This window comes from Microcaecilia unicolor, chromosome 5 (assembly GCF_901765095.1).
Source record: "Microcaecilia unicolor chromosome 5, aMicUni1.1, whole genome shotgun sequence".
NCBI classification, from domain to species: domain Eukaryota; kingdom Metazoa; phylum Chordata; class Amphibia; order Gymnophiona; family Siphonopidae; genus Microcaecilia; species Microcaecilia unicolor.
In genome coordinates, this window is record NC_044035.1 from 154,387,632 (window position 1) to 154,413,918 (window position 26,287).

The window sequence follows — 26,287 nt, forward strand, 5'->3', positions numbered from 1 at the left end:
TGAAAATGAGCCCTATTAGCCATCAGGCAAATTTTGGGCACCATTGATTGGCTATTCAAAATACTGAACATTCTATGCTGCACAATACCCTTAAGGGGTGAATCACTTGAGAACCATTTTCATTCTCTGTCTCTATCTGCTGGTAGACAAGACACAACCCATTGGTCTGGACTAGCCTGATAGGACTAAAGGAAAGAAAGTTATTAGGTAAGACATTACTTTCCATTACACCAGGTCTGTTGCCAGTGTAAAAGTTTGCGCTTAAATGCGTCATTTATGTGCATAATTTATAGCATTCTATATCAGTCCCGCCCATGCTCCTCCCCTATGAATGTCTCCCTTTTATATTTATGCACTGCACTACTGGTATTTCCTTAGGTGTGTAAATGTTGGTATTCTATAAATTTTAGCACAAAAAAAGGCACTTAAATTTAAGTGACTTGTTATAGAATGAGGGTGTGTGTATGTATAGCTGTGTAGAACAGCTCTAGCTAGGCAGTTCCAGCTGTGTGATCTGATGGTTTGCTTGTCTTCAGAGAACATGTGTGTATCTCTCTTTACTGCATCTAGATGGAAAGGACATTTAAAAAGGTTTTTAAAAGTTTAAATTTCTATGCTGGCCTCTTCTCTGGGGGAAAATGGCTTTAGACCTGGATTGGCCACTGTTGGAAACAGAATGCTGGGCTTGATGGACCTTTGATCTGTCCCAGTATGTCAATACTTATGTACTTATACCAAACAGCGCACTGTTTTATGTATCTGGGTTCTTTTGGCAGTCTAAACACCTTTAACCCTCAACATTTTCTCCTAAACAAAGTAGATGATCCTGGGGAGGAGAGAGATTCTTCAGCATATTAGGGGTATCTTATTATGGGTTTACTGTCTGATTTATATGTTTAACTAAATCAATGAGTATGCATATTCTGATCCTTGCCAGACTTGCGGTTGTATATAACAAGTATTTTTTTTTGTAGGCTTGCATGTCTTTTGAAAGAGACTCCAATGAAATGCGCTACAAGAGGCTCCAGCATTTGCTTGAGAAAAGCAACATCTACTCGAAGTTCCTCTTGACAAAAATGGAACAACAGCAATTAGAAGTAAGTTCTGTGGAGTTAATATTCTTCATAGCAGTTTCATAGTCTGAAAGACAAGTTCCTCAGCGACCCTCCAGACCGGTCAAGATGCGAGGGTTATGTACTCCTACCAGCAGAGGGAGACTGAGAAAACACTGAGCTTTGGATACTCTATATATAACCTGTGCAGAACCTCAACTAGCCAGTATTTTCTCAGTCTCTGCAGATGTAGAAGTGCATCCTGTGCAGTCTTCTTAGTCTGGTGAGGTAGAATATTAGTGAGGGGAAAATCTATTTGGGGTTTTTCCCTTTGGTTCAGAATCCTGTGCGTGGTTTACAAAAAAAGAAAAAAAGGATTAAGTGCTTCAGGGGTGTGGGTCCGGTGGGGCCCCGCTTTCCCCGTGGGGTGTTACACCTGCTAGTTGGGTCCCTCCCCCGCTTCTGCTCTCTCCAGTGGTAGCAGTTTTGTGCCTCGGCTCCTGTGTCTGTACAGGAGCTTTGAGTGCCTTGCAATCAGCAGCTGTCAGACAAAACAAAAAAGAAATACTTTTAATATTTAATTCGGAACACCAGAGAGACAGTACCGTTTTCAGTTTTGTGAGCCGGAGGAGCAGTGCTGGTATTTTTGGTGGGAGGGAGGTTTGCGCCTCAGTGCAGGGCTTCGTTTCTCCCTCCGTGTCGGGGATGTCTGCTCCTAAGCAGAGCAGTTGCCGTGCGTGCTCACGCCAAGGAATAGAGGTTCCGGGCGGTCAGTGTCGGCACTGTGGGGAGCCGAAGCAGCTGTCTGCGGCTCCCCCTGAGTTGGTAGCGGAAGCCCCAGTGGTGTGTGTGGCCCCTGTAACATCAGGAACACAGACGGTAGCAGCGACAGCGGCCCCCGTTTTGGCGGGAATGGCCGCCATTTTGAGTTTTTCCCGCCCTGCGGAGCCTGCGTCTTTTGGGCCTGCGTCTCCGTTCGTCTCTAGGATGCCGGGTAATGAAGGTACAGGGGCTCCCGGTTTTCCCCCGGACTTCGTTTGGACATTGTATGAGGCCTGGAAATCGGGCCCCCCCCCCCCCCAGGTGGGTTCCTCGGGGGAAGGGGGTAGTACTTCTTTATCTAAAAGACCCCGGGTGGACTGGAAAGAGGAGGTGGATTGTTCTTCCCCGACAGGCTCTGAGGGTTGTTTCAGTGACTTTGGGGAACCCGAGTTTCTGGAGGGCTCTCAGGAGCCGGATTGTGTAGTTCCAGGGGAAGATCCCTCAGTGGTTAGAATTTTTCATAGGAACGAGCTTGCGGAGCTCATAGATCAGGTGTCTTCTACTTTTAGGTTTGAGCAGGCAGAGATTCCTGCGGGAGAGGGTAAGCAGATAGACCCTTTAGTTAAGGGTATTCAGCATAAGGTATGGACCTTCCCTATGAATAAGGACCTCAGGGAGATGATTTCTCAGGAGTGGGCAGCACCTGATTCCCCGTGTAAAGTGTTGCGTGCAATGGGAAGGCTTTACCCTCTCCCTCAGGAGGCTAGGGATTCTCTTAAGGTGCCCACAGTTGACGCAGTAGTCACTGCGGTCACTAAGGCTATGGCTATACCTGTAGACGGCGGGGCCGCTCTTTGTGATCCCCAGGATAGGAAATTGTGGAGTCTTTCCTCAAGCGTAGTTTTGAGTTATCAGCTCTAGCCCTCCAGGCTTCGGTGTGTGGGGCTTGGTAGCGCGAGCGTGTTTTCGCTGGGCCGAGAAGCTTCTTGATGATTCAGTAGAGATTGGGGCTTCTGGGGTCCAAGAGTTAGCCAAATTAGAGATGAGTTCCTCTTTTTTGTCTGATGCGCTTTACGACTTGCTGTGGGCGTCGGCCAAGAATATGGCTATGGTAGTGGGAGCGCGTAGGGCTCTTTGGTTGCGAGGTTGGGTCGCAGATGCGGCCTCCAAATCTAAGTTGTGCTCGATCCCATTTAAAGGGTCCATGCTTTTTGGTGAGGATAAGCTGGTGCGTGGTCTTAGTGATGCTAAAGTTCCTCGTCTCCCGGACTTTCGTCCCAAGACTGGGCCTAAAGGGGCCCCTGGGCGTGGACGTTTTCGGGAAACCCGACGATACAGACCGGGTAGATCTAGTGGGGTGTCTAGAGGTCTTTTTTTTTTTTTTTTTTTCAGCGCACCCAGTCCTTTCGAGGGGGTCGTCGTGGAGGACGTGACTTTTCCTCGGGAGGTGCTAGTTCGGGGCGGAATCCCCAATGAAGGTGTGGGAGCCCAGCCTCTGGTACGGATAGGTGCTCGACTGAGTCAGTTTTACCAGAGATGGGCCCAGATCACATCAGACTAGTGGGTTCTCGAGGTGGTTCGAGACGGGTATGTGCTGGAGTTCGAAGATTCGCTTCCCTAATTCTTTCTAGAGTCCCCGTGCCATTCGCGCATCAAGAGAGCGGCAGTTTGAGACACTTTGCTTCGTCTGGTCAATCTGGGGGCAGTAGTTCCGGTTCCTCCGGGTCAGCAAGGAACAGGCTGCTATTCGATTTATTTTGTGGTGCCAAAGAAGGGAGGGTTCCTTTCGGCCAATTTTAGATCTAAAAAGAGTCAATTAAGGTTCCCTCCTTCCGCATGGAGACGTTGTTGTCCATCATTGTGGCAGTGCAGAGTGGGGAGTTCCTCGCTTCACTGGATTTGACAGAGGCTTATCTGCACATTCCCATTCGAGTGTGACATCAGCGGTTTCTTCGTTTTGCTGTTTTAGGGAAGCATTTTCAGTTTTGTGCACTGCCTTTCGGTCTAGCGACAGCCCCTCGCACCATTTCCAAAGTCATGGTAGTGGTAGCGGCGGCACTGAGGAGGCAGGCCATTTTAGTGCACCCTTATCTCGATGACTGGTTGATTCGAGCCAAGTCAAGGATGGAGAGCGAACAGGTTACGATTCGAGTGGTACAATTTCTGGAGTCTCTTGGTTGGTGAATCTGGCCAAGAGTCATCTCAGTCCGTCGCAGTCTCTGGAGTATCTGGGAGTCCGGTTCGATACAGTAAAGGGCCGAGTGTTTTTGCCGCCTTCTCGGATTCTCAGGTTGCAGGGTCAGATTCGTCAGCTTCTGACGGAGCGAACACCAATGGCCCGTGCTTATCTCCAAGTTCTGGGTATGAGATGGCGGTGTCCATAGAAGTCGTTCCTTGGGCCAGGGCACACATGCAACAGGTGCAGTCAGACCTTCTGAGCCGTTGGGCACCTCAAACACAAGAGTTAGAGGTGAGAATGCCACAATTTCTCATCTCAGTCTGCGGTGGTGGCTACACATGCCCAACCTGGAAAAGGGAATGCCGTTGGAAGCCCCAGAATGGGTAGTTCTCACCACGGATGCCAGTCTGACAGGCTGGGGCGCTCATTGCCTCGGTCAGGTAGCCCAAGGCTTGTGGTCTCAGGAGGAAGCGCAGTGGTCCATCAACCGGTTGGAAACTCGTACCATTCACCTGGCTCTTCAGTTCTTCCACAGTCTGCTTCTCGGCAAAGCGGTCAGAGTGCTCTGCGACAACATCACGGCCGTAGCTTATGTCAACCGGCAAGGGGGCACAAAGAGCCGGGCGGTTGCAGAGGAGGCGGTGCCTATGTTGTTTTGGGTGGAACATCTTCAGGCTCTTTCGGGGGGCCATGTAGCCGGAGTGGACAACGTGGACGCAGATTATCTGAGCAGACATACTCTAGATCCAGGGGAATGGGCTCTGCATCGGTCGGTTTTCGATCGCATTGTGTTGGAATGAGGCCTTCCAGTGATGGATCTCATGGCGACGGCAGACAGTGCTCAGGTTCATCGGTTTTTCAGTCGCAAGAGAGACCCTCGGGCAGAGGGGATCGATGCGCTTCTGCTGCCTTGGCTTCAGGAGTTGCTGTATGTTTTTCCTCCGTGGCCTCTAGTCGGTCGAGTAGTCCAGCGGGATCGAGCTTCACTTGGGCCTGGTGATTTTGATAGCTCCAAATTGGCCGTGTCGTCCGTGGTACTGAGATCTGGTGCGGTTAGCGGTAGTGGAGCCAATTCATAGTAACATAGTAGATGACGGCAGAAAAAGACCTGCGTGGTCCATCCAGTCTGCCCAACAAGATAAACTCATATGTGCTACTTTTTGTGTATACCTTACCTTGATTTGTATCTGTCATTTTCAGGGCACAGACCGTACAAGTCTGCCCAGCACTATTCCTGCCTCCCAACCACCGGCTCTGGGACAGACCGTATAAGTCTGCCCAGCAATATCCTCACCTCCCAACCACCAGCCCCGCCTCCCACCACCGGCTCTGCCACCCAATCTCAGCTCATTCCATTGACAGAGGCAGTATTATTGTGTCAGGGTCCGATCGTAATGCCAGACCCGTCTCCGTTCTCGCTTATGGCTTGGCTCTTGAAAGGAACAGGTTGAGGAAGAAAGAGTTTTCTTCTAGGGTCATCAATACGATGTTGAGTTCCTGTAAGCGGTCAACTTCGTTGGCATATGTTAGAGTCTGGAGGCTGTTTGAGCATTGGTGCCAAGATCGGGCAGTTTTCCCTTTTCGTTCCTCTATCGCGGAGGTGTTGGATTTTTTGCAAGATGGTTTGGATAGAGGTTTGGCCTTGTCTACGTTGAAGGTGCAGGTGACGGCTCTGTCCTGTTTCCGGGGAAGGATTCAGGGGAAATCTGTGGCTTCTGCTCCAGATGTGATTCGTTTTTTGAAAGGGGTCAAGTTGATTCGTCCTCCTCGGAGGTGGGTGGTTCCTCAATGGGATTTGAATCTTGTTCTCGAGGCGTTGGTCCGGCCCCCTTTTGAGCCTTTGACTACAGCTACTTACAAGGATCTTTCCCTAAAGGTAGTGTTTTTGGTGGCCATTACGTCGGCACGGAGAGCTTCCAAACTTCACGCTTTGTCTTGTAGAGCGCCTTTCTTGTCTTTTTCCAAGGAGAATGTTTCTTTGAGACCAGTGCCATCCTTTTTGCCCAAGGTGGTTTCCAGTTTTCATGTGAATCAGACAATTATTTTGCCAGTTCTCAGAGATATGGAAGGGAATTCAGAACAGCGTCGTCTCTCAAAGCTGGATGTTTGGCGGGTCATGCGTTGTTACCTGAAGAGAACTCAGGAGTTCCGGGCTTCGGATCATTTGTTTGTTCTGTTTGCCGGGGCTCGGAAGGGAGCAGCTGCTTCTAAAGCAACTATAGCCCGCTGGTTGAAGGAGGCGATTGCTTCAGCTTATCTGTTGAAGGGTCATGAGATACCTCAGGGTTTTACAGCTCATTCCACGAGGGGAGTGGCGGCCTCCTGGGCGGAAAATAGTCTGATCCCTCCGCTGAATATTTGTCGGGCAGCGGTTTGGTCTTCTTTACATTCCTTTGTGAGGCATTATCGGATTGATGTTCACGCAAAGCAAGAGGCAAGTTTTGGGGCTGCAGTTTTGACCTCTGGCCTTCGGGGATCCCACCCGTAGATGTTTACTGCTTTGGTACATCCCACGCATCTTGACCGGTCTGGAGGGTCGCTGAGGAAGGTGAAATTAGATCTTACCTGCTAATTTTCTTTCCTCTAGACCCTCCAGACCGGTCAAGAGCCTGCCCTGTATATGATTAAGGCCAGGGGTCGTTCTCTAGTTTATTTTCCGACAGCTGATGATTGTTGTTCAAGTGGATTCAGATTTCAGCTTATCAGGCTGTTTTGAGTCTGTTACAGGTTTGGCTCTGTTGGTCGCCTGCCTGACGAAGTACGTTCACACAGTTTGTTTTGGTGTTGCCATGTACATGGATTCTACCAGTTTGGTTTTGTTTATTTTCTGCTTTGTCATTGGTATACTGGCTAGTTGAGGTTCTGTACAGGTTATATATAGTGTATCCAAAGCTCAGTGTTTTCTCAGTCTCTCTCTGCTGGTAGGAGTACATAACCCACGCGTGTTGACCAGTCTGGAGGGTCTAGAGGAAAGAAAATTAGCAGGTAAGATCTAATTTCACCTTTTATTCACAGCTTTAGGTTGCAGTTAACATTACCAGATGTACAAAACCTGCACTTGTCTAGTTCATGCCAAACATTTGACCTGATATCGGATGTTTCATGCTTTTTTAGGGGAGAAGGTATGTGGCAGGTTCTAAATATTACTGGTAAAGAGTAAGCATTCAGTCTTGCAGAGGTGATCATCTTGTAATAAGAATGACATAATTTGAGGCAAAGTCAGTTTCTACTGCATGATTTATGAAACTTTCTTGGACATTTTCCTTGGGATAACTCAGACCTTTGGATTGTTCTGCCACCAGTAGACAACTCAACTTTTGATTGTTCTGCCACCAGTAGTTGGAAATGGTAAATTTCATCAGCATCAGATGAGCCCATGAATTGTGGGTAACAAGCTGAGCTCTGTTTATATAGGTTGGTCAGTGAATAAGCAAGCCACTATTTCCTCTGTCTCCGCAGGTGATGGATGGTCTCTCAGCAATTCCTGCTCTCACCTGTGATCTTGCTCCTGTTTTGAGTCTCCTGGTTCAGCTGAGCTTAGGGGCACTATGGTTTCAGTTCCCTTCCCCCTTCTGTCATTACTTCTCTTTCCTCCTCCTCCTCCCCCTCAAAAAAAAAGGATTAAGCATATCCTGTATGTTCCTATTCTATAGTGTCCCACAGATCAATCCAGAGACCTGTGGTTATGGCCCTCTACTAGCAGGTGGAGATAGAGAGAACTTCAGAGGTTTACTGTATGTGGTCATGAGCAGTCAACTTAACTTTAGTATTCTCCCTATCTAGCAGGTGGATGGTCATAATCGTGCAGCTCTGGATTGATTGGCTCCTGGCCTGGTCCCCTGAGTCTAGTCGAGCTTCTGGTGTCTGAGATGTCCTGGTCCTGGGATTTGGGTGTACATCTGGTATGCCAGGTCCCTCCCTCCCTCCCCCATTGCCCCCTCCTCTCTGCCTGATTAATGTTTGTGGTTCCCACTCTCCTGACTTTAAAAAGAGTCTGAGGTTTCTTTTGCTCCAGCGTCCTCTCCTGCCTTAAAAAAAAAGAAACAAACTCTGTCTGATTCGTCCTGCGCAGCAAGTTGATGCCAGTTTGCATTACCGGCTGAGGGGTGTGAGGACCGACATGACATGGGACAGCATAGGCGCTGACTCCGTGGGTGCTGGAGCACCCCCAATATTTTTAGCACCGGAAATTCCCTTCGTTCCAGCCCAGCCAGATTAAAAGTCCCTCCGATTCCAGGCCCGTCTGGCTGTCCCTCCCTCCCTCCGATTCCAGGGCCCATCCTCCATCCCTCCGTCTGCCCGTCCGAAATTCCGAATTTTAAAAGCCCTCTTTTTATGTCGTCAGTGAAAAGTGTGCACTGCAGGTTTGTTTCTTCAGTCTTCCTTTCTGTTTCTCGGCTCTGGTCCTGCCCTTGCGAAAACAGGAAATGAGGGCGGGACCAGAGCCGAGAAACAGAAAGGAAGGCTGAAGAAACGAACCTGCAGTGCATGCTTTTCACTGAGGAGGTAAGAAGAGTGTTGTGAACGTGGCGTGTTGCAGGGAAGGAGGATCTGGGGTGCCAGGAGAGCTGCTGCTGCTCAACTCCCCAGACCTGCTTCGGGCCAGATGGGTTACTGGAAGCAGGGACTTGCCCCCATCTTTTCTTGGAAGTTAAGGCACGTGATTTTCCCTTTCATTAAGTGCTGTTGCTTTTGAATGTAAACGCTTAAGGATTGAATTCTTCCAGATTAATGCAACTAGCTATAAACGTTTTCTTAGATGTGTTTTCTACCCAGTTAATCGATAAGGATCGCCCTCAGTCGCTTATAAGAATTATACTTGTATCTGTCTAGATTTTTAATACAAGATCGATGTAAGATAATGCCCTGAGCTGTGGAGACCAAGACAGATCCTACCTGGGGGGCCTATCATTTTCAGACATAAAGGCCCTGGGTTAAGAAGGAGAGCTGTATCAAGCCCTTGGCCCCTCCTGTCTCTCCATAACTGGAAGGTGTTAAAAGCCAAAATTGACTTAAAAATATAACTTTAGAGGACATACAGAACTAATTATGGTCTGTGATGAACACAAGTAGCTAGCTGTATGTTTGTGGCAGTTACAATTCTAGCTGTACAAAATTGCACTTCTGGGGCAGTTTCAACGCCTTTTGGTTGGAGAGGCTAAACTAATCAATTCATCCCCCGTCCCCAAACTCTCAAATTGCTGAAATAGTGTTGGGCAACAACATATTGGTGGGGGCCATGGCCCAACCCATTAGATGCAGTATATTAGACTGTTCTGTTTGAGTTTACCTTATATATTATTTCATTTTTAGAAGTCTTTTTATTAACGCTTAAAGGTACAACAAAATAACCAACTATGTAGATAAACAAGCATAATGAACTCGGCTCCCATAACAAAGCAAATACTCCCACAATAGTGAGTCATATACCTCCAATTTTTTAGGAAGAAATTGTCATTCCCCCCACCCCGAAGAGGGCTTTTAAAATTCGGACGGAGGGAGGGGGGGGCTTGGAACTCGGACACTAGCTTGCAGTCTTTCACAGGATTTCCTATAAAATACTCATTCTTAATATCCTATACCCTAGGATGCACTCTGCAATCTTCACAACTTAACCAAGTTGTGGTACCTTCCTTCAGACATATTTGTTTTGACTACTAAAGAACTAGGATCTTCAGTGTCACTGGTCCTTCTCTTTGGAATGCTTTACCTTCCCATTTATGCCTAGAGAGTTCCTTCGATAAGTTTAAGATCACCTTGAAGACATTTTTCTTTCCTGATGCCTTTAGCTAATGTCATAAAGCCCACACTTCTGCAGCCTGCTGTGAGTTGTCTCCAGATCACAGCCCTTGGATCAGATCTGTAGAACTATTATTTTTCTCTGTCTTATCAATTTTGTACTTCTGTTCATTTTCTTGATAAACCTATTTTTGAATATGTAAACTGCTTTGAAAGGCTCCTCTAGAGCAGTATATCAAATATAAATATTTGGACATTTCGCTCAAAACATTCAAAATTCAAGTGGTGAATATGGCAATTTTATCTTTTTGTTTTGAAAATGGCCAGTTGCTAGATATTGCTGTACTCAGAGTATCTACCTTTTTGAGCCATTAAAAAAAAAAAAAAGCCCAAATGAAAAATGCACAAAATCAAGCCATTGGGATGTAGAAGGAGCCAGCGTTCTTGGTATGCTGGCCATGCGGACATCCCGGCAGAGCAGTGGGGCACCCTGGGGTGCACTGCAGTGGACTTCACAGGAAATGTCCCAGGTATACATCTCACTGTTACCACCTTATGTTGTATGGTAAGCTCTCCAGGACTCACCAAAAACCTACTGTACCCAACTGTACACTACTACAATAGCCCTTATGGCTACAGGTGTAACCTATATGTGGGTACAGTGGGTTTTTGGTGAGTTTTAGAGGGCTCACACATTCTACTACAAGTATAATAGGTAGAGTGGGATATAGACCTAGGTCCCCTTCTCTACAGTGCACTGCACCAACCACTAGGCTACTCCAGGGACCTGCTTGCTTCTCTAGTAGGACTAGCTATAACAGAAGCTGGTATGCACTTTCTTCCACATTTGGGGGGGGGGGTGGCTGGGAGGGGATCACTGACCACTGAGGGAGTAAGGCTAGACATGTTGGGCGAGGGGTATTGAGGTGTATCCTTGACCTTTGTACCTGCCCGTCAAGCAGACAATTATTGTCTCTGGAGAGATGTAGACGCCAATATGGATATTCCATAGTCATCCCAAAACTGTACGTCTAGCCCTGTCTTTAGCCGTTTTCAAGTCCAAACTCAAAACCCACCTCTTTACCACTGCTTTTGACTCCTAATTCACTTACCCTGTCCTTTATCCTCACCTCTTTATTCCCTTACCCTTAATTGTTCTGTCTGTTTACCTGTCTTATCTAGATTGTAAGCTCTTTGAGCAGGGACTGTCTTCTGTATATGGTGTACAGCGCTGCGTATGCCTTGTAGCGCTATAGAAATGATAAGTAGATAGATAGTAGATAGGGAGGAGGAAAGGAGGGCCTGGAACGCAGAGGGAGGGGGAGAGAGAGGGAGAGGAGGGGGGGGGGGCGGAGAGGAGGGGAGGGGGCGGGGGGTGGGGAATGCACCACCTGTAAAAAAAAAATTTCAGCACCCCCAATCATTTTGAAAAGTTGGCTCCTATGTGGGACAGTGATTCTGAAAGGGGCGAGTAGTCCTTACCCTACCCACACCAGTAGGAGAGAGCAAAAGCGGCTCCCAGTTTGGGAGCCGCTGGGCTGCTGCTGTTTCCCATGCTGGAGCTCCGCTGTACCACTCAACTCTGGAGGCATTGTGCTTCTTCCCGGCTCGTTTTGGCGGGTGCAGGGCAACTGTTTTCTTGGGTGTGCCATCTTTCCTGCCACACCACATGGCATTGCTGAAGTGCTGGCACTCCCTCTGGTTCCGATTCACCTGTGATTTCAGCAGGTTTATGTGCAGGCCTTTCAGAAGGTGTGACTGGGGAACTGGGGTGGATCGCTGTAAGTTTCTTCATATTTAGCATTTAAGGACTTCTGAGGAGGAGGCCTGGGGCAGTTTGCAGACTCCTGTGGGAGTCTTTCAGTCTCCTGCAGCTTCCCAAGGGCGAGGTCGGCGATCTAGTAGACCTGTGCGACTGTTCTGTGGCAGCGAGAGCCTTAAGCTGCAGCTTTACTGACTATCTAAAAGTCTTCTGATGGACATGCCTCTGCCTTGCTAGGTGATTTATGGTTTAAGTGCACCTCTTACAGTTGCACTACGAATATCGCTGGACTCTCCTTGAGGAGGTTCAGGGTGTGTGTGTACATCATTAATGGAGGGGAGAAAGGGGTCAGCATTAGGGATCCTACTCGGTGCGGAGAAAGGATTCAGGATTAGGGATCTTGCTCTAGGTTTTTCTCTCTTTCCCTTTCTCAGAGCATGTCAGTACAGATGGGGTTTAGGTAGTCAGGCTTAGGGCTGTTGACTCCATGTTTCTGTGAGAAATGTTACATTTTGAGGCTAGTGCACTCCTCTAAGGTTTCCATGGTAATCCTGCACGAGCTTCCTTCCAATGCTCCTCCCGTCCTGCCCAGTGAAGGTTTCCGGGCCTAGCCTCTAGTTCCTGTAAAAGCACGGTTAACACAGTTTTATTGGAGGTGGGCCCAGATTACCTCTGATCAGTGGGTGCTAGAGGTTATTCAAGATGGGTACTCCCTTAGAGTTTGCGCTGCATCTTCCCGACGCCTTTTTGGAGTCACCTTGTGACTCCTGGGTCAAGGAAAACGCAGTTCGGGACACGCTGCAAAGGCTTCTTGCTTTGCAGGCTGTTTGTCCAGTTCCCTCCGCAGAACTCAGGAGGGTCATTATTCCATTTACTTTGTCGTCCCGAAGAAGGAGGAATCTTTCCGTCCCATTCTGGATCTCAAGGCGGTCAATCATTCCCTCCAATGTTTCCTCTTTTCCTATGAAGACTCTTCGGTCTGGTCAGTCAAAGTGGCAGTCAGGTCTGGGGAGTTTTTGACTTCGCTGAACTTGACAGGCTTACTTGCATATTCCTATTCAACCCCTTCATCAGTGTTTTTTTCAGTTTGCGGTTCTAGGCAGGCATTACCAGTTTCAGGCTCTTCCTTTCTGTCTCGCTACAGCTCCTCACACTTTCACAAAAGTGATGGTGGTGGTGGCTGCGGTTCTTTGAAAGGAAGGTATTTTAGTCCATCCCTACCAGGACAATTGGCTGATCAGAGCAAAGCCACATTAAGAGAGTCTGCAGGTTACAGATTGGGTGGTCCAGTTTCTGTAATCCCTCGGTTGAGTGATCAACTTTCTCAAGAGCCGCCTAGTCCCTTCTCAGTCCCTCGACTGTCTGGGGGTTTCCTTCGACATGATTCAGGGTACAGTGTTTCTCACCAGTAGAGGAGTGTAGTAGTCGTGTTAGTCCACTCTTAAGGTTATCAATAGACCAGACCAGTATTCGCAAATTACAGGCTCAGATTCAGACATTTCCCTGTGCGAGAGATTATCTTCAGGTGCTGGGCTTGATGGCAGCAACGATAGAGGCAGTGCAGTGGGCCAGGGCACACATGAGACCTCTTCAGAAGTATCTTCTTTCCAGGTGGTAGCCACAGAGAAATTCCCTACTGGCGAAGTTGACTTTGAGAACCCAGGACAGCAGTAACCTACGTTGGTGGCTCCAGGTATCCAATCTGTCCAGGGGAATGCCTCTGGATCTGCCACAGTGGACAGTAGTCATGTCGGATGTCAGCCTCAGAGGTGGGGGGACTCGCTGTCTCAGTCAGTATGCTCAAGGTCTGTGGTCTCGCCAGGAGGCCTGCTGCTCGATCAACCTGTTGGAAACCTGGGCGATTTGGCTGGCCTTGGAAGCATTTCGCCCTCTGGTTTTGGGCAATTTGGTGTGCATCGTACAATGCCACGGCGGTGGCCTATGTCAATCATCATGGGGGAACGAAAAGCCATCTCTTGGAACAAGAAGCTGCGCAACTCATAGGTTGGGAGGAGAGCCATCTGGAGGCCATCACGATGTCACATGTAGCAGGAGCGGTGAATGTTCAGGCAGAGTTTCTCAGCCGTCACACTCTGGATCTGGGAGAATGGGCCCTTGGAGCTCATGCGTTTTAGGAGGTCGTGGATCGTTGAGGCCAGCCAGTCGTGGATCTATTCGCCTCATCTAAATACAACTACTACTTATCATTTTTAAAGCGCTACTAGACGTACGTAAGTACCTCAGTACGTCAGCTGAAGGAGGAGCTTTCTCATAGCCATTGATTCAGCTAGGAGAGTTTCGGAACTGCAGGCACTTGTCGTTCTCCATTTTTTGAGTTTTCTAAGGAATGGGTAGTTTTGCGTCTGGTTCCCTTCTTTCTTCCTAAGGTTTTGTCTCTCTTTCATTTATCTCAGTAGTTTTTACCTGTTTTGGGTTCTTCCGGTTTGGAGGAACGGCGCCATTTATTTTGTCCAGATGTCAGATGAATTCTGAAATACTGTGTGAAAATGACTGAGAGCATTAGGCGCACTGATCATCTGTTTGTGTTGATTGGAGGTTCATGTAAAGGTTTGGCGGCATCTAAACCTACCATCTCCAGGTGGCTTAAGGAGATGATCGCTCCTGCTTTCCAGGAAACCAGAGGTCAAGCTGCTTCGTGGGTGGAGCGCTTTCTTGTGCCTCCCTTGGAAATTTGTAAGGCAGCTACGTGGTCTTCCTTGCACTCCTTTTTTTAAGCATTATTGTTTGGATGTCCAGTGTCGTCAGGAGGCGGGTTTTGGCGCTAGTGTTCTCATGGCAGGGTTGTTAGGGTCCCTCCCACAAGGATACTGGTTTGTTTCTTCACATCAGTCACAATCTGGGCCGGTCTGGAGGGACGCTAAGGAAGGAGAAACTAGGTCTTGCCTGCTAATTTGCTTTCCTTTAGTCCCTCTGGACTGGCCCAGAACCCTCCCGTAGATTATTCTGTCAGGTCGTTTCTGACAAGTTGGTATCTTAGTTTTGGTCTTGGAGAGCTGTGTAGTCCGTTTACTGTTCCTTAGTATTGTTTTCAATTAAAAAAAGAAAAGCAGAGATTCTTACAATCTGAACAGGTTCCTGCTGAATTCTTAGCGCCTATGAGACGAAAGGCACAGAAAGTATATGGCACAGGCTCAGTATAAGTCTGGTGCTCGTGGCTGCTCAGGTTCCAAGGTGCACAGAATGTGATTCTCTTCTTTTCTTCTGATTTGTTACGATATACTGGATCTTTCTTTACCTAGCAAGGGCTCTTATTGGCTCACTCTGTAGAGTCAGAATTCTTAGTCTCCACCTGCTGGAAGGCATGCACAACCCATCTGTCACAATCTGGGCCGGTCCGGAGGGACTAAAGGAAAGCAAATTAGGAGGTAAGACCTAATTTCTCCTTCTTTGTGTTTACTGAAGTGGATATTGGGGAGATACAACTTTCAGGTTCATTGAGATTTGTTTCAGTTCCTCCTATCATTAAATATCATTTCTAGCATCTGTAGCAAATTATCTTGACCAGAGAGTATATATCCTAGAATTCTGTAAAAACTCAAATGAAATAGCATACCTATCATTTAAAATTGTCTGTGATACTGAAGATTGGAGGGTGGGAAATATTTTAAAGGGCTCCAGGGTGATCTGGGAAACTATAGACCAGTGAACCTGAAGTTAGTACTGGGTAAAATGGTCAAGACTATTCTAAAGAGCAAAATTACTGAACAAATACACAGACAAAGCCAACATGTATTTAACCAAGGAAACTTTTGCCTCGCCAATCTGCTACATTTTTTTTGAAAGTAACAAACATGTAGATAAAGATGAGCTGGTTGATGTACTATATCTGTTTTTTCAGAAGGCATTTGATAAAGTCCTTGAGAGACTCTGAGAAATTTTAGGGTAAGGGATATAAGGCTATGTCCTATCGTGGATTGAGAGTTGGTTAAAAGATAGGAAACCAAGTATAGGACTAAGCAATCAGTTTTGTCAATGGTGAAATGTACAATGGCGACTGCCTCAAGAATCCACTGGTGCTTTTTTAACACATTTATAAATTGGAAAAGGGAGCATGAATGAGGTTGGTCAGCTTTGTGGATGGCATACAATTATTCGAAGTTGTTAAATTACAAGCAAATTGTGAGAAAATGCAAGTGGACTTTGAGAGACTGAACATCTAAATGGCAGATGAAACTTAATGTGAATAAACGCAAAGTAATAATCATAGGGGGAAAATTATCCAAACTGTAGTTTCACAATGCTTGGTCCATATTAGGAGTCACTGCCCAGGAAGAGGATCATGGACAGTATGTTGAAATCCTCAGCTTGGTGTGCTGCAGTGGTCAAAAGAAGGAAACAGCACTAGGAATTATAAGGAAAGGAATGAATAACAAAGCAAATACCATAGTGCCTCCTGTATTGTTCCATGTTGTGACAAATCTTGAGTTTTGTGTGCAGTTCTGGTCACTGCATCTCAGAAAAGATATAGCAGCACTAGAAAAGGTTCAGTGAAGGGCAATAAAATAATAAAGGAATGGAAGGATTTCCTATAATGAAAGGCTAAGCAAGTTAGTGTGTTACAATTTGGAAAGACTGCTGAGAGATGTGTGAGGTCTGTGAAATAATTAGGTAAGTAAACACAAATTGGTTGTTTGTCCCCTACTATTTGTACTATTTCTAGATCTATGAAGTTACTAAGTAGCACTTTTAAATCAGTGAAATATTGTTTTTTTTTTTTCACTCGGAGCATAATTAAACTCTGAAATTCATTGCTAGAGGATGTGTTAAAAGCATTTAGTGGGTTTAAAAGAACAAGGTATCTGGTCATAGTCATCATGGAATCTATCCACTCTGTAGCATCCTGTCTCGGGTATTTATGATCTGGATTTACCACTGTTCAAAAAACATGGTGTAAGGTTTTTATGGACACTTTGATCTCACCCAGTATGTAGTTCTTCTGTATTTTAACAAAAATGTTCAGCACACCAGCCTCTCCAGAGGATGCAGCATGAGCATAGGAGATGGTTTTCTTGGCCAAAAGAAAAGATAGGGAAGCACTGGAAACCCCATCAGAGGCTGGAAGGATTCAAAGAATATGGCTTAGAAAGAGGAAGGGACACTATTTGCCTACATATTTGTGCCCTACATGCTGCTTATTAATTCCCACACTTCTTTTTTATCTAGGAAGGAGAGGTATAAGTGATTACACTTGTTTAAGAAGTAGCTCCTGCATGTTTAAGATCCACTGCTGGTATCTCTTAAACGCTGTGACATATTGAGAGCCCAGGTTCTGTTTCAACCTGGGTATTACGCAGTGGTGACTTTTTTTCATGGTTTACCTGTTCAATTCTGAAGGCACACTGGTTGGGAAACACTACATAGCTCTTCTTTGCCATACTGTCTGCTTGGAGTAAACACAACTCCAGGCTCTATGTGGAGAGAGAGGGCTCAAAAATATTTTGTAGTAACAAAACTTAAAGTATATGCTTTTTGGTACATTTTGAGTAGATTACTGCATTTTTCCCACAGGGCTTGCCCATCAGATGTCTCCCCCATCTCGTCATAATTATCTGCTCATTATTAGCAACACGGGATTAGGCATCTTAAATTCATCCACTAAAGATAGGAACCTTATCTTTCTCACTGCCAGGAAAAGAACAACTCTTATCTCTTCATGGTTTCCTTGTTGACTTCAGTGTGATAACCGTGATGCTCAAGTTCCTGCATATAGTATATGTAAACCACTTTGGTTGTACTATAGAAAGGCAGAATCAACTCCATGATCTTGACCCGCTTGCCCCTGTATGTTCAGAAATTAGATAGCATAATGAGGCATCGACAGGTAAAAAGTGCTGCTTTCCTCCTGATCGGAGTAAAGGTGCTGAGGATTGTGCAAAGTTTAGCTAAATGTGCATTGAGAGTTGAGCAAAATTGTAAATATGCCTTGAAGTTGAGAAGCACTTGGCTAGCAGATTATACTTCTGTCTTGATAGGCCGAATGTGGATAGATGTTTTCTACTGAATTCTTTTTGTCAGTTAATGTGCTGACATGCTTGCCTGAATCAATGTTGGAATCCAAATATGCTAGGGGCTATATAAGTATCTAAATATGACTTTCTCTTTATGCCTTATATTCAAGTACTGACTAGCCAGAGCAAAAGAATTTCTGGATTGTTTTTAATAGCATTTGCTAGTAAAAGGTAGTGCTTGTTCTCCATGGAATTGAACAGCAGAAATCTTTGTGCAACCAGTATGCACTATAGACCTCTATGAAAAAGGAGCAGATGTTAATAGGAAGATTTTACTTGTGACATTCATATGTTTGGTATGTAAAAATTTTGTGTTTTGTAGGAACAGAAGAAGAAGGAAAAATTGGAAAGAAAGAAGAAAAACTTACCCAATGAAGGTGCTAAGGTAACTTATTTGATTTTTGGATTATTCATTGATATTAGAGAATGAGTTGGCCACCATTTTCCAGGAACCAGATATGGCTGTCAGGGTCAGCAGTGTGCGCATGTGCATCTACATTTTTTTTCCATTGGGCGTGTGGCCTGGACAGATGCCCCCCAAGGACTGGAAGGAGACAATTTGATCTGATGGAAGACCAGCACAGTAAGGGACAGTAAGGAAAGTTTCATCAGGTGACCATTAACACACAAAATAATACCATAGTTGCCATTTTTTCCTACATTCAATTTTTTTTTCTCTTGCTTTCTGTGCAAATTAAAATTGCAATTGTCAGGATGTTAAACTGGGGAGAGGATAGGGAATTAGCGTTAAAAACAGAAGTGGAGGAGTGGCCTAGTGGTTAGGGTGGTGGACTTTGGTCCTGAGGAACTGAGTTCGATTCCCGGCACAGGCAGCTCCTTGTGACTCTGGGCAAGTCACTTAACCTTCCATTACCCCATGTAAGCCGCATTGAACCTGCCATGAGTGGGAAAGCGCGGGGTACAAATGTAACAAAAAAAAAAAAACCCACATCAAGGGAAGTGATGTCACACTGCCTAATGGCTGCTTGATTCTTAGGCTTCGTTGCTTCCTCACCTTTAACTAGCACCAGCTGCTTTCACCAGCTTCGAAGAGTGCCCTTTTTACTGTCTGGACATCGGGACAGGTCTGCTGAAGTGATCTTGCTGAGAGATCTGGGGGATGTCGGTGGCCAGGAAAGACAGCACGCGGCAGTCTGCTAAGTCGGCGGTGAAGGCTCCACGCCGCCATGCTTCCCCTTTCCGCTCCGATTCAGATTCTGCGTCGGCGGAGGTCGGGTCCGCAGCACAAGTGCAGAGCTTTTCTAAAGACTTATTGAAAACGCTAGCGGACAGCAGAGAAGATATTAAAACCTCAAAGGAGGAGATATTAGGATGGATGCTCTGAGCGTGGATCTTCATGAGCTCGGAGGGCGGGTAGAGGAGTTGGAGAACCGTGTGGAGGGCCATGATGAGCAACTGAGCAGTGCGGATTCGCACCTTCAAAAAATAACTGCAGCATATGAGGAGCTGCAATATAAAGTGGACAACCTCGAGAGCCGTGGAGGACGGAACAATCTCCGTTTGAGAGGTGTTCCTGAGGTGGGAGACAAGGAGGATGTCCCTACAATTGTTAAAGTGATCTGTGGTAAACTCCTGGGGTCGGAGGAGATGGAGATTGATCGGGTACATAGGGCGTTTGGACAACCAGCTGACAACAGGCCGAGAGACGACATAGTGCGCTTTGCTGCCTTTCCTGTGAAAGAACAAATACTACAGAAGGCGCATCAGGTGTCTTCAGTGGAATACAATGATGCCAGAATAACAGTTTTTCAGGACCTGTCTCAGTTCACTCTGTCAGAGGAGGGTAATGAAACCAGTACTTGAGGTCCTAAACTAGCAAAAAATTCCTTATAGGTGGGCCTTTCCCTTTGCTCTTTGTTTCACTGCAGGGGGTAAGAGGCACCACATCCGTACACCAGGGGACGCTTGAAAGATACTATCGGACATAGGAGTGTCGGTGGCGAAAGCTCTGGTGGCTGCTACATCGATTGCCAATGTGAAAGCTAAGCTGCAGAGATGGAAGAGAGTGGAGGGGAAAGCCAAGACATCTGGAACAGCTGCTTGAATATCCAGTTTGATCTGTGCTTAAGTAAAGTTGTGGAAGTTCTGATTGTTCATGATATCTCCCTAGGAAGCTCTTGGCTCCTTAATTAGCTGTACACTTGGACTTTGAGGATGTTTGTGTGAGCGTTTGGGGGTAATAAGGGGTTGAAGGGGGAATGGTGGGGAGGGGGTTTGAATGAGCTAGGTGGGGGGACTGCGGGTGTTGGGATTGAGTGGGTTTTGGGAGATGGCTGATGTCCTTTTCTTATAATTCCCAGGCGGGGTTGGAGGGGGAGTATATATTTCAGGGGGGGGGGATATTAGGCCTGGTGGTGGAATACTTGTAGGGGTGGAAGGGGAGGGAGTGTTTTGTGGGGGGGGGGGGGGGATGTGAAATAAAGGGCTTCCCAGATGTGCAGTGTGGGGCATAGGTTTGTCTGTAGGTGTTTGATATGACAAGGGACCTAAAATTTCTATCATATAATGTGAAGGCCCTGAATTCGCCACAAAAATGCCAAAAGTTATTTAAAGAATTAACTCACTCATCCGCAGGTGGTGTTTCTCCAGGAGACTCATCTGAGAAGGGAACATGAAAAGTTTTTATCACATTCTCAATACGCCTCTGTTTATTGTGTGTCTGCTCTAGATGGGTCTAAGAAAAGGGGGGTGGCCATAATGCTTCATTCCACGCTGCAGCTTCAGGTGGTGAGGGTGAAGCGAGATAGGGAGGGGCGTTTCTTGATACTGAGTGTATTATTGGGGGATCAGACTGTAACATTGGCCTCGATATATGCGCCTAATGAAGGGCAGAAAGGGCTCTTGTCTAAATTGGTGGGACAATTTTCCTCTTGCCCTCAGGGTAAACTTATTGTTGGGGGGGGGGGGGGGACTTTAATGCTACACAGCATCCAGTGTTGGATAGGTCTGGTGTGGCTTCTGCTGTAGATGTTATGTTATCTCAAGCTTTGTCCCGCTTTACTAGAGATGTATGGCGTGTCTCCCACCCGGGGGTTCAGGATTACTCATTTTATTCGCATCCCCACGATACTTACTCTCGGATTGATTATATCTTTGTAGATGTATCCTTGACATATGCTGGGTGGTCATCTGATATTGGTACGCCTACTATTTCGGATCACGCTCCGTTCTGGGTTGGTCTTCCTTCACTTGCAGGGGAGGAGAGAGAGAAGAGATGGTCCTTGAACGTCACTTTGTTGAAAGATGAGGAAATCTTGGCTGGGTGTAGAAAGACTTTACGTGACTATTTAGAGCATAATGTTGATTCAGGACCCTCTTTGGGGGTGGTATGGGACGCGTTAAAGGCGGTGTCAAGGGGCTATTTCCTTCAAAAGACTAGTTTTAGGGCAAGGAAGCAAAGAGCTGAGGTTGCACAATGTTTAACGCAGTTAAATATTTTAACAGAACGACATAAAATTACTCACTCTGTCACAACTTTGAGGGAAATTCAGGGGCTCCGTTTGAAGTTGGACCAGATATATTCAGATCAGTTACAGTTTTTCCAGGATCAACAGATATTCGCACTTTGTCTTTAATAAACCTAGTAGGGCCTTGGCGGTAAAACTGAGGCAAACAAGGGTTGACAGGACTATTCTTAAAATATGGAACGGTGGGGGAACTGTGACAACCAATTCCAAGCGGATCAGGGAGAGATTTCAGATGTTTTATCAATCCCTCTATACTTCGGACATTGCGCCAAATCCTGAAGCGATACGTAATTTTTGTTGAATTGTTCTTTTCCTCAACTTACAGATGGGCAGAGGGAAGCTCTGGAAGCCCCAGTTTCAGTGGAAGAGGTCGTTAAGGTGATAAAGGCTCTTCCTGTGGCGAAGTCTCCTGGTTTGGACAGACTACCCAATGATTTTTACAAAACCTTTAGAGGGGAATTAGCCCCCATTTTGACAGAGATAATAAATGAGATTTTAGAGGGTGGTGAGTTTTCTTCCTCTATGATGGAGGCTTGGATAGTGGTGATCCCCAAACCAGGGAAGGATGTGAATGATTGTGCCTCGTACCGCCCTATCTCAATTGTAAATTCAGATATAAAAATTTTGGCAAAAGTGCTGGCCAATCGTCTAGCTAAATTTATGTCTCACTTGATCCACCCAGATCAAACAGGGTTTATCCCATACAGGCAAGCAATGGATAATATCAGACGAATGGTAAACTTGATCCATATTGCAAAGAAAAGGAACCTACCGGTCTGTCTCTTGTGACTGGACGCTGCAAAGGCTTTTGATAGAGTCCATTGGCCTTTTATGTTTCAAGTGTTGGATCGCTTTGGAATTGGACCTGGATTTTGCAGATGGATTAGGGCCTTGTGTGTGAGAGTTAATGGAGGTAACTCAAAGATGTTCTCGTTGTCTAGGGGGACAAGGCAGGGATGCCCTTTGTCGCCATTGTTGTTTGCTTTAGTTATGGAGCCTCTTGCAATGTACATTAGGTCGGATCCAGGTTGGCAGTAGGGACTATAAGTTGGCGCTTTTTGCAGACGATGTGCTTCTCTCCTTGACAAAACCATTAATTTCACTTCCTAACTTGATGAAAGGTTTGTCGTTATATTCCGACGTCTCAGGTTTCAAATTAAATGTAAGTAAATCAGAGGCTCTTGCGATTGGCATCCCCTCCCCGGTTCTGGATTCGCTCCAGCAGTCTTTTTTTTTTTTTTTAAATGGGTGGCGAAAGGTATAGCCTATTTGGGGGTCATGATCACTCACAATATATCTGAGTTGTTTTCAGCTAATTATCCGTCCCTCTTGAAGACACTTTATAGAGATTTGGAGAAGTGGGATATGACCGACTTATCTTGGCTGGGTAGAATTGCGTTCTTGAAGATGAATGTCATGCCGAGATTGATGTACCTTTTTCAGGTTCTTCCAATTAGGGTATCCGGAGGTTTTTTGAAGGGGGTGCAGGAGAAATTGACCCGATTTATATGGGCTAATTTGCGTCCTTGGTTGCCCAGAGCTTTATTGTACAAAGATAGGAGAAAGGGGGGCCTTGGTGTTTTTTTTTTTTTTTGTTACATTTGTACCCCGCGCTTTCCCACTCATGGCAGGCTCATGTTCTGAATGTTGCGTGGTATTATAGGGCAGCTCAAGCGCGAGGGGCTTTTGAGTGGTATCATGATCAATCGCATAAGCTATGGGTGAAGTTGGAACATGATGAGGTAGGCTCTTGTCCACTTAGGGCTTTGATGTGGCTTCCTCGTAAGCATAGTCTTTAGGTATAGATTTGTGGCCATCGATCTATTCTACTTTTTTCTATTGGGATGGGCTCTTTGACAGGCCTGAAGCGGTGTTATCTAAGTTGTTGCCGATAGCACATAACCCACTCTTTCCTCCTGGAGTTTCCTTGGGGCCCTTTTATCGGTGGGAATCCTTGGGACTGGCCTCTTGGGGTCAGTTGTTCGAGGAAGACAGATTGATTTCATTTGTGTCTTTGCAGGAACAGTTCCCTATATTGCCTAATGAATTGTTTGCATACTCTGAGTTGAGGCATTTTCTCCTTTCAAAGGAGATCCGGGCGGCTATTTTGCGAGAGAACACTTTTCTAGAGGACTTGTGTGAAGATTCTAAAACTACCAGGGGGCTTATTACTTGTTTGTATTCTTTTTTTTATGTGGGCAGATGGGTCCTAATTATGCCCATAGAGAGCAGTGGCATCAGGAATTGGGGGTGGTTATTGAGGAGGGCGACTGGGCCTTTTTGAAAATAATTGGTCTAAGATTTCTGTTTCAGTTCCCTTTCAGGAGAATGTGGTAAAGGTGCTCTACCGGTGGTATTTGACTCTGGTTAGGCTCCATCACATGTTTCCTGGAGTTTCATATTATATGCTTTAAGTGGACTTTGAATTCCTGCTGTGGTCATTCTGTGTAGTTTAATTTAACTGGAGTTTAATTAGACATTAAGCTGTTAGATTCCTATTGTGAATTGTATGCTTTCAAGTAATGTGCATTTCTTTCTGTAAAGGAATTTTGATATTCATAATAGACTCTTTACAAATTAAAAAAATACCCACTTGCATCTAAACAGAACATTTTAAACAAAGCAAGATAATTTTCTCAGACGAACAACAAGCCCCACAGATGAGACACATGATCTCTACAGAATTGGGTAGCTTGTTGTCCTGCACAACCCTGGCCTTGCAGCATCCTTCGCTCTGACGTTTTTTCTGCTGTTAGCCCTAATTTTCAGGAAACTCTATCACTGCCACGATCATTGTGGCTTTTATTTATTGGCATTTTCAACGTTTTGTGCTTTTCTTGTAGACTTCCATAATAAGATATTTTTTAGTATTTTTTTTTTTAATTATGTATAATTTCAGTAAACCTATAGAATATCTATATTCCATATAGGAAAAACACCCAACATAACAAGAAAAACATTAAGAGAAAAAAACTTCTGAACATAAACCAAGCTATTTGGGTTTCATAGCCTACAAAGAAGGAAAAAGGAGCGGAAAAAGGAAAAATAATTAAAGGGAAAAATATTCCAAAAAAAACGTCTGAACGTAAACCAGCTATTTCGGTTTCATATCCTACAAAGAAAGAAAGAAGGAATGAGGAAAGGAAAAATAACTAAAGGGACCCTTATGTGGAGGAATGCTGGCTTTGGCCTAACCCCCGGTAAGTTTTTTTTTTTCCTTGGCTGGGAGGTTCGTGCTGGAGGTGCCCAGCGCTCCCACCAGCTCCTTCCAGGTGCTGTGGAGGACTGGCAGCCCATCTGTATATCTTCACAGCCGTCTCCAGGGTGACTCCCAGGTCCACTCCAATCCGCTCAGGGCTTTTGCTTCAGGTGCCCAGCGCTCCAGCTGCTTTCCAAGTGTTGTGGAGAACTTGCAGTCCATCTACCTATTCTCGTAGCCTCTTTTGGGTGACTCCCAGGTCCACCCCGAGCCTCCCAGGATTGCATCTTAGAAGACTTGTTGACGTAGACATTCAAGGTGATGGCACTGGGTCTCCAGGCTGAGGTGTGCAATGTCTGTGTCTCTAGACGTCTGCATGGGTGTTGCAGTCTCACAGAGCCACTGAAGGAGGACCTTGGTACTCTTTGAGTCTGCATATATGGAAAATAGTTTGGCTTATGTGGCGGACATCTTACATGATTTCATCAGGACTTCAACCAGGAGCATGTTGGTCATAGTCTTGGCTAGGCACCTTTTGTGATTCTGTAGTTGGTGTGTAGACACAGCCTTAAAGAGCAGGCTTACCTTCCCATGCTCTTCTTTTCAGTCACAAATGGCTTCCTTTCACTGCAACTGAAAAATAGTAGGTCAGAGCTTTAAGGTCCTGTGACCCTCAAGCTCATCACAATGATGGACTGCAAGCCCACTCATCAAGCAAAAAAACCCCACAAGGCTGACTTCAAAATCTTTTAGAGGAGTGAGTCTAGGTGGTGATTGACCTGCGGGGTGCTGGACATGGTCAAGTAAGGCTAAAAGTTAGTTTTTCACTACCTTGCTGCCACTAAATTAGCGTTGCCTTGCTGAGTGCCAGCTAAGGTGGCAGCAGTTCAAAGCATCCTGCAGAGGCTTTTGGACCTGGGGGTTGTAGTTCTGTTCTCAAGGAAGAAGGCAGCTTTTAGCCTATTCTTTATCTCAAGGGTATAAATTGGGCACTTTGAGAGAGATTAAAATGGAAACTCTTTTGCACTCAATGATAGTAGCAGTGTGCACCAAGGAGTGTTCTTAATATCCTTTGATCTCAAGGAGATATATCTTCATATTCCTGTTTGGCAGCCACAACAGATGTTACTTCGGTTTGCAATTCTAGATTATCACTATCAGTTTCAAACCCATTCAGATTGGTTATGGCACCTTGCATGTTCTCCAAAGTTATGGTAGTTGTGGTGGCAGAGCTCCACCAGGAAGGCATCATAGTGCACCTTTGGATGATTGGCTTATATGAGCAAAACAAAAGTAGAAATCGGGCAAATCACTGCCTGTGTGCTACTGTTAATGCAAGCGCTCAGATGAGTAATTAACTTCAAGAAAAGCAGACTGGTGCCTTCTCAGTCATTGAGTGCTCTTTGAGCAGGGACTGTCTTTCTTCTGTGTTTGTACAGCGCTGCGTACACTTTGTAGCGCTCTAGAAATGTTAAATAGTAGTAGTAGTTCCAGTTCAACACAAAGAAAGTAAAGCTTTTTCTTCCCAATCGACATTTACTGAACATTCAGGTTCATATTCAGGAGCTGCCATTGAAAAAGGCTCCTTGAGCATGGGGCTGTATGGTAACTCCACAGTCTCTAGACCTGCATAGAGTTAGTCCCCTGGGATCGAGCACGTGTGTCCAATGCAGACATTGTAGATATTCAGCCAGCAGCAGTGAGCACTTTTTTTTATCTGCCACTTGCATTATTCCCAGATATTCAATGCTTGGCTATGTGGTAAACTGAGGAAACGGTGAGGGTAGTATAGATTTCCCTAGAAATCTCTGGAATCCCAATGCTGTCAAGTGAGAGAAGTCAAATGACCATTCTGTGTTAATTGTTCTAGTGTCATCAGAGAACACCTATTACAGGCAAGCCATCCAGATCCTGATGCAACAAAGCAACCTTCATTGCCATTGATGTGGGAGTTCCTGGGTCATCCATAATAATAATAATAATAATAATAAAAACTGAATAGGAATAATATTCATGGGTGGATAGCTAGGAAGAACCACTTCAGTCTAGAAGGAGCCAGGTCAATATTTGAACTGTG

At 45.7% G+C, this 26,287-nt stretch overlaps 1 protein-coding gene across 1 annotated transcript in view; it reads left to right on the forward strand.

The window, feature by feature from the left end:
- HELLS (helicase, lymphoid specific) overlaps nucleotides 1-26,287 on the forward strand; it is a 351,006-nt gene that overhangs the window by 79,106 nt on the left and 245,613 nt on the right. Inside the window, exons 3-4 of the mRNA XM_030203455.1 lie at nucleotides 975-1,097; nucleotides 17,846-17,908. Of these exons, the coding sequence (XP_030059315.1) occupies nucleotides 975-1,097; nucleotides 17,846-17,908 (186 nt within the window). The remainder of the gene's footprint in view (nucleotides 1-974; nucleotides 1,098-17,845; nucleotides 17,909-26,287) is intronic.